Here is a 7903-nt window from a genome sequence, read left to right on the forward strand (position 1 = left end):
TTTTATGGCTACAGGAGAATTTCTTGTGTGGATACTCACTCCACTTAACCAGTCCATCTGGAATCTGTACCTAATCTTAGGCCAATCTGTACCTAGGCAAGACTGTCTCCACTGTATAACATCCCCAAATACTTCCTCTCCTACAAGGGAACCTACCACTTCCCCAGGCAGCCCCTCCATTTGGGGAAAGCTTCAGCTGTTAGGAACTTTAGCTTCACATCAAATCTCAGTTCTCCTCTTTGTCACATACCTAAATGGTCCCCAGTGCTGCCCCTCTGGGGCTGAGTAGGAAAAGGCTAATTCCTTATACAATCCCCTTCCTGTCCATTTTAAAGATGAGCACACCAAGGCTCAGGGAGTTGTAATGACTGGCTCAACAGCACACAGAGTTAATGGCCAAGACAGAAGGAGCATCCAGAGCTCTCAATCAATGAGCAGAGAACCAGACAAATGCAGACTTTGCAGATACAATCCATAGAATTTAGTACCGGGTGAAGGACATCGGAATATGAAGGTTAAGGGATACGAGCAAGAATCAAGGTTTATTCTAATGTCTCAAACCAGAGGAACTGACTGGGCGAGGGTGGCAATAATGGCAATAAAGATGCCAGAAGCAGATGTAAGTATTATTTCTCAAAAAATGTGAATGGTGTTGTTATAAATAAAATGTAAACTCATTTTTAAAATATCAGTGAGTTAAATGTTGTTTTATTGTGTATTTTTTAATTGATATTAATGTGATGTATCTATATATGTATATGTATATATATATATATATATATATATATTTTCTTTTACAAAAGGGGTCCTCACACTTGAAAAGGTTGAGAATCCCCAAGCTATATGACAGTACAGTTAACTGCATTTTGAACTGATTGAATGAACAAAGCCAGCATAAATTAATGGATGAATCCATGGCAACTTAGGGGGAGGTCTCTGGTGGAGGGTCTGGGCTGTTTACCATTTTTATCAATGACTCAGATGAAGAAATAGATGGCACATTTACCAAACATGGAGATAACCTGAAACTGGGAAACATGCTGCAGGACATTGACAGAAACTTCTAAAGCTCTACTAGAATCAAACTTGCACTCATTAATTCTTTAACTGCTTTTACCCAACAAACCAATCAACCAGCCCAGACGATGTGGGAATATTTTGGTTCATCTCATGCCATGCGCTGCACAAAGTACAAAACTTACTCGTCTTCCCAGGGCTAGTCCTTTTCTGGGGGCTGATGTTCAAGCATAGAATTCTAATTTCCTTCATGCAAACAAAAATTCTATCTTCACTTTAAAGCCTGGCTATTCCACAGAAGTAGAATATTTGTGATGGAAATACTAAGCCCGGACAGTAACACTTGGGAGACAGACGTGTCACACTTCTTTTAATTTCTCAAAGTATCCTAGTTGCACTTAAGATTAAATGATTTTTCAGAATCAGTTTTCCCCCTTCAGTTGGTTTTTGACAAATATATCGAGAAAGCTTGCACCAGTGAGCGTGAGAATATTTGTATTAACTAAGGAATCTGAAAGCAAAGAGATGCCCTTAATCTGGTGGCTAAGGGCACTCCTGCTTAGGCAGATCAGATGGGCCTCCACCTGCACCTCCTCCATCCTCCTGGCAGAGGAATCAGGAAACGTGGTAGCCTCCCATGGCAACATCTACAAACCCTAATGTCCTATCCACCCCAGCCCATGAAGTTCTAAATCCAGCAGAACCTGACATTCTTTTGAAGTAGGAGACTAGAAAGCTGAAAAAATCAGCATTGGAGAAATGGTCCCTTGCCTTTCCACGTGAAGTGGCCCGATGACCCTGGACCCCCCACGCCACACGCAAGCACCAGTTCTAGCTACCCTCAGGAAGCTGGAAGGCTCAGGTCTTCTCAGTAGCCACCGAACATCTGTTAAACCTGAGGAAGGGTCTCAAGTACAGAAAAGCACACCGGGGCTGGCTGACTCCAGCACATCGCAGCCGGGGCTCTGCCCAGGCTCCCCTTCTTCCACGCTCACCTCGGGCCTCTCCTCCTCCTCCTTCTCAGCCTCCCCAATTGGCCACTTTGTATCTATTCCACCGCAGGGCCCTCCAGCTCATGATCTATGCCACTTAATCCCTGAGCCTCAGTTTCCCGGCTAGTGAAACGACCTCTGGTGTCCCTTCCAGATGTAAATCTGGAACCGCCTCCATCCCACCTCCCAGAAGCGAGCTGTCTCTTCCCTGTCCCGGGCGCTTAGGCAGTGCCTGCCCATAGTAGGTGCTTCGTACTCACTGGCCTCCCCCCTCCCAGAAGCCACGCTTCGCTTAGTGCAGCGGGAGGTGGTGAGCCGCCCATCGGCGGAGGCTGCAAGGTCACCTGGGCAGGGTGACAGCTCGGCGGCCAAGAGCTGGGCGCGGAGCCAGCAAGGTCTGGGTTCCAGTCCCGACACACAGCCAGCACTCAGGAAGCGCCTACTAGATGCCGGCGCCGCGTGCTCAGCGCGGGCAGGGGTCCCTTCCCTCTCCAGGGGCCGCCCGAGCTCGCCGAGGGCGTGAGCGGCGATCTGCACAGCGGAGGGAGCTCCCCGACGCGGGAGGGCCCCGCGGTGCCGCGTCCCCCCCCCTCCACCGAAGCTCCCAGAGGGACCCCTCCCCCCAGCCCCGGGGCCTCCCCTGCCCTCCCGGCCTGGGCCCGCACCTCCGTGATGATGTCGTGCAGGTAGCGGAACGGGGGCTTGCTCAGCAGCTTCTCCGTCAGCGGCGGCTTCTTGATCACCTTCCCCAGGGCCTCCTGCGTGCGCTTCACCACCGAGGCGTTCATGGCGACCCCGGCCACCTCAGGCCGCCGCCCGGCCCCGCCGCTCCCGCCTCCGCCGCCGCAGTCACCGCGGAGCTCGCCGGCCCATCCCACAATGCACCGCGCTCCACAACGGCGCCTGCGCGGACTCGCGGCGCTCCGTCGCCAGGCGCGCGCCGCCCTAGCAACGGGCAACGAGCCGCCCTCCGGCGGCGTCACGTCCCCGCCCCCTCACCGTCCAATCCGGCTACCTGTCTCGGATGTCCACGCCCCCCAGGGGCCGCCCTCGGCCCGGCGGCAGCCCGCCTCCTCCTCCCGAGCCCTAGCCCCGCCCCCACCCCGGCTTTAGTCCCCGCCCCCGAGAGCAACCCGGCCCCACCCACCGCCTTCCTAGGCTGTAGCCCCGCCTCCCGTCGGCATCCCCGCCTGCTCCGTCCTCGGGGTCCAGTCGCCAGCACCTTCCGCCCTTAGCCCCGCCCACTCCCCTTTTAGCCCCGCCCCTCCCGCTTCCCCGCCTCTCCCCTCCCCGTCTTCCCCGGTCCTCTGCCGCAGCACCCCGCCTGCACGCCGCCGTGAGAGGGCACGCGAAGGGGCGGTGCAGGGAGAGGACAGAGGGGACACAGGGAGGGATGAAGGCGGGAGGCTGGAGGAGGGGATGCGTCTGCTTGGTGGCGCAGAGGGAGAGGGGGACCGCAGGGAGCTCAGTCTGCAGCACGTCGCGTGCGAGCCCCCCTGAGCAGTGCACCAGCGGGATGGCAGGGCAGGGTCCCGGCGGAGACCTTTCAAGGACAGTAGAGGGGAAATGCCCGGCGGAAGGGCAAAGGGCGACGATGAGCAGCGCACGCAGGGACATCGAAAGATCCCTTCCGCAGGACAGCCTCTACTGCGGGCCCAGAATTGGAATTTCAGAGAATGGGGCACGACAGAACGAAGCAAAGTCAGGGCCAAAGGGCAAAGTCTAAAAGGCTGCTTAGCACAGAAACCACTTAGAGGAAGAGCCCTAGAGCAGGAGCCTGAGGGGTTTTCAGCCCCCGGAGAATGGGGATTTCAAAAGGGATCAGTGAGAGTGAGGCAATGAATCCAGGGGGGAAAGTCCAGAGTGCACAAAGGGAAGGTAAAAAGAAGTCAGAGGAGAGAAATAAACTCTTTTTTAATTGCAGAAAAATGAAACTTTAAAAGCTAAAAAAAATGAAGGGGCGAGGAGAAAGGGAGATTTTACTTGAGAGGAAAAAAAGGGGAAAGAATTAACTATATAAAATGAAGAAAGAGAAAAGAACTGATAAGTTGGGCAAAACTTCAAAACTAGGAAAAGAGTAACAAATGGGAGGGATGGGAACCTGAGGGTGAGGAGATGGCACCTTAAAATAGATTAATATAACTGAAAAGACCATTTACAGAAGGAGGGAGGAAGTTCTAATATGGAAACGAAAAATATTAGAGACAAAGAAAAATATAAATTTAACTCTCATAACTTTAAATGTGAGCGGATGAAACAATTCAATAATGAAATGGAGTGACAGAATAAGACAGCAAAACCCCACAATCTGTCACTGAGGAGAAACACATTTATTGCATGAACTGATGCTGAGTGAAATGAGCAGAACCAGGAGAACATGGTACACAGTAACAGCCACGTTGTTTGATGACTGACTTTGACAGACTTAGCTCCTCTAGGCAATACAAGGATCTAACACAACTTACGATGGAAAATGCTATCCACATCCACAGAAAGAACTACATGTCTGAATGCAGATGGAAGCGTAATATTGGCTCTCCTCTTCTTTTGTTGTTTTGTCTTATTTCTTCTCTCTCATGGTTCTTCTCATTAGTTCTAATTCTTCTATACATCATGACTAGTGTGAAAATATGCTTAATATGAATGTGTAAGTAGAGCCTATATCAGATCACATACCATCTTGGGGAGGTGGGAGGAGAAAGGGGGGTGAGAGAAAATTTAAAACTCGAGATCTTATGGAAGAAGGGCAGCTAGGTGGCACAGTGGATAGAGCACTGGCTCTGGAGTCAGAAGGACCTGAGTTCAAATCCCGTGTTAGACACTTGAAGCTTACTAGCTATGTGACCCTAGGCAAGTCACTTAACCCCATTGCCTAGCCCCCCCAAAAAAATCTTGTGGAGGCAAATGTTGAAACAATAAATAAGTTATTTAAAAAAGAAGAAACGCATTTAAAAAATGAAGAGATGCACAGAATAAAAACGAGGGTCTAGAAAAAAATTTTACTCTGCATCAACTGAATCTAAAAATGGGAGAGTTTCATTAGGGTTGAGACAGCCCAGCCCAGCCTAGCAGCTCATGCAGGTCTCCGGCCTAAAAACTTCCCCTCCTGAAATTCCAATTAGAGATTCGATTCATTTACTGAAAGTGTTACACAAATGTCTATTATTTTAAAGTGCCAGACTACGTCTCAAGCCTTGGTGTGTTACTTTTTTCTTCTTAATGGGTATTTGATTTATACATCACCTTCTTGTTGAATACATGCTGCCCCTTTTCACTGCAGGTTAAAAACCTCTAATTCTCACTTTCTAAAGACAGTAGACAGGAAAGAAGAGGTTGCCTCTTTTTCCTCTGGGGCCTAAAAGTCTAGTCCTTCCTAAAATTAATGTGAGGACAATTTAGTATTGATGAAAAAGTTTATGGGATCAAATTATTGTTCTATTAGTTATTAAGCCTAAAACAGAAACATCTTCAATTTTGGTCTGAAGAAAAGGATGTTAGAATATCTTGTATTATCTAAATGGGAAAAGCCAATTTTATTTGGGTTTATTATTACCACCTGAATGTTGAGTAGGTCTTGAAAGCCAAACATGTATTACTATAAATAACTTATTCAATCTGCATGGGCTTGAAACTTGACTACTAAATGCATTTATACACCCCATTCCAGAATTTTTTCTTACAATCCCAATTATTTTGGCAAATTTTAATGAATTCAGTTGTGTATCAGAAGTCATTATCTTATTTAAAAAAGTATTCTGTTAATAAATCTCTAGAAAAATCTCATCCTCCTTGGGGAGGGTGAGCAGCTAAAAGAAAATAGTTAGAAAGGAAAATAGCTAGATTAAATTTTTTTTCCAGTTGGTTTTAACAAATAGTTGTAATAAGATCGGGTACTTATATATGCCAAATATAAAACTTAGGTTCAGAATTTTTTTTTTCAGTTGTTATTTGAATTTGCCAAGCTAAACATGTACATTTTCTGGTCTAGTGATGTTCATATCTGACCTGGTTAATGTCGCAGAAAACTAGAATTGTATTCAGATCTATTTTGTTAGAGATTTGTAACAGAGAAGGGGCTCTCTGCAAGTGCCCTGAAATGGAGAAGCAAATCCACTAAAAGCGTCTATGAAGCCCCACTTATTCCAGTAGCCTTAAGAGGAGAGATCTCCATAGAACCACAGGACTGCATCTGAGGATGTTTCAAAGATTGGACAAGTGTATGAGATAGGACGAGTAAGCAAGACACATTTGTCATCATCATCCTCTCCACAAATGGTTCCTAATCCACCTGTTCCTGGGCCTGTAAGTGACTGGAACCCTGACTACTCCTTTTTTTGGTTTTTTTCTCCACACTGACAGCATTGGCTGATAATACGGATAAGTCCTTTGTTCATGGAACTCAGCCTGTTCCTTATTTTCCTCCACTCCCCATGCCACAGCCCTCAAGATCTGTTTGTGTTGTCTGCGGGAATGTTGCGTCTCATCTCCATAACAGGGTGGCTGTTTGCAAGCCTTGTCTGCCCTACACACAGATTTTGGAAATCTTTATGAAAACTCTTCAAGCAATTTTGACAAAGACTGGGGTCTTCCTGTGGATCAAAGGGAGGAATGAGGAAGTTGATTCATTGAAGACCCCTGACTCTATTCCAATCAGTATCAATCAATTTGATATGATTATAAGTTCTATATGTTTTGCCCCAGAGCTGCTGCATAATCATAGCAAGTTAATTCGAGGCCCTCCACCCTTATTTTTCCTTGTCATGGTGACCAAGCCCAATGTGACAGAGGTGATTCAACTACATGGAAAGTCCCCCAAATTATTTTTCTACCTCCTGGCCATTCTCTCTTGTCCAACATGAGCAGGCGTTCGTCTTATGACCACCTTATGACCACCTAGTCAGCGAAGACTTTCTTTGCTTCACCTTGCTGACAAATTATTTTTCCTTATTTTAGCCTATGCATCATTTATCAACCAGTGGAATTATTCTGTATCTGATATGGCTGTTCTTGAATGTTTATATATCAAGCCCTATAAAAATAGGGCCCTGGAAGGAGGGGATATCTCAGATCGTGAGGAAGATCTGAGGTCCAGTTAGTTCATTAGAGGGGATCATGGACCCTTTAATAAAGTGCCATTGGCACAGAGCTCTGCCTCAGTTTCTCTTATTGTAGGTTGTATAATTTTTATCCCCACACTGGTCTTCAGATAGCCGGAATCTAATGCCACAGGACCATACATACAAAAGTCCTGAGGCCTGGGTGACTTGCCCCGGGCCCATCTTCCTCTGGATGTCAAAGGGAAGCAGTTTAGTTTCTTTTTCTCTTTTTCCCTTCAGCTGAGCATTCTGATGACTCTGAAAACTTGTCCAGCCCCTCATCCCAGGGAGTGTGTTGTGTTCTGTGAGATGACTTTTCAAAATGTGGGCGCAGGTGCACTCGTGTGTGTGTGTGTGTGTGTGTGTGTGTGTGTGTGTGTGTGTGTGTGTGTGTGTGTCTGTCCATCCTTGCTTTTTTTTCTTTTTTTAGCTAGGCAATGGGGTTAAGTGACTTGCCCGGGGTTATGCAGCTAGTGTTTGTTAAGTGTCTGAGGTCAAATTTGAACTCAGGTCCTCCTGACTCCTGTGCTCTAGTCATTGCACCACTTAGCTGCCCCTTCCATCCTTGCTTTCTGGGCCACTTCACTCCTGTCTTTTTTCTTCAATGTGGTTCATCCTCCACCACTTTACCTGTGATTGAAGGAAGAGAAGAGCATGAGATCGGGGTGACCAGCCCAAGACCTTATCAGGGAAGTGGGCTCCACCCCTGGATAGCTCACTCCTTTATTTTGGATGATGCTGATGAGGGCTCTCCTTAAGAGGGTGGCTAGGATTTTCTTCCTGCTTTGCCAGGCTCCA

At 47.4% G+C, this 7903-nt stretch overlaps 1 protein-coding gene across 1 annotated transcript in view; it reads right to left on the reverse strand.

Moving 5' to 3' along the window:
* TRAF3IP1 (TRAF3 interacting protein 1) overlaps window positions 1–2830 on the reverse strand; it is a 90904-nt gene extending 88074 nt beyond the window's left edge. Inside the window, exons 1-3 of the mRNA XM_027858305.1 lie at window positions 2453–2830; window positions 2193–2384; window positions 1946–2042 (exon numbers count right to left, since the gene is read on the reverse strand). Coding sequence (XP_027714106.1) covers window positions 1946–2042; window positions 2193–2384; window positions 2453–2797 — 634 coding nt within the window. The 5' untranslated portion in view covers window positions 2798–2830. The remainder of the gene's footprint in view (window positions 1–1945; window positions 2043–2192; window positions 2385–2452) is intronic.
* Between the last annotated feature and the right edge of the window lie 5073 nt (window positions 2831–7903).

This window comes from Vombatus ursinus, unplaced genomic scaffold (genome assembly GCF_900497805.2).
Source record: "Vombatus ursinus unplaced genomic scaffold, bare-nosed wombat genome assembly UNPS02012901.1, whole genome shotgun sequence".
Lineage (NCBI taxonomy): Eukaryota > Metazoa > Chordata > Mammalia > Diprotodontia > Vombatidae > Vombatus > Vombatus ursinus.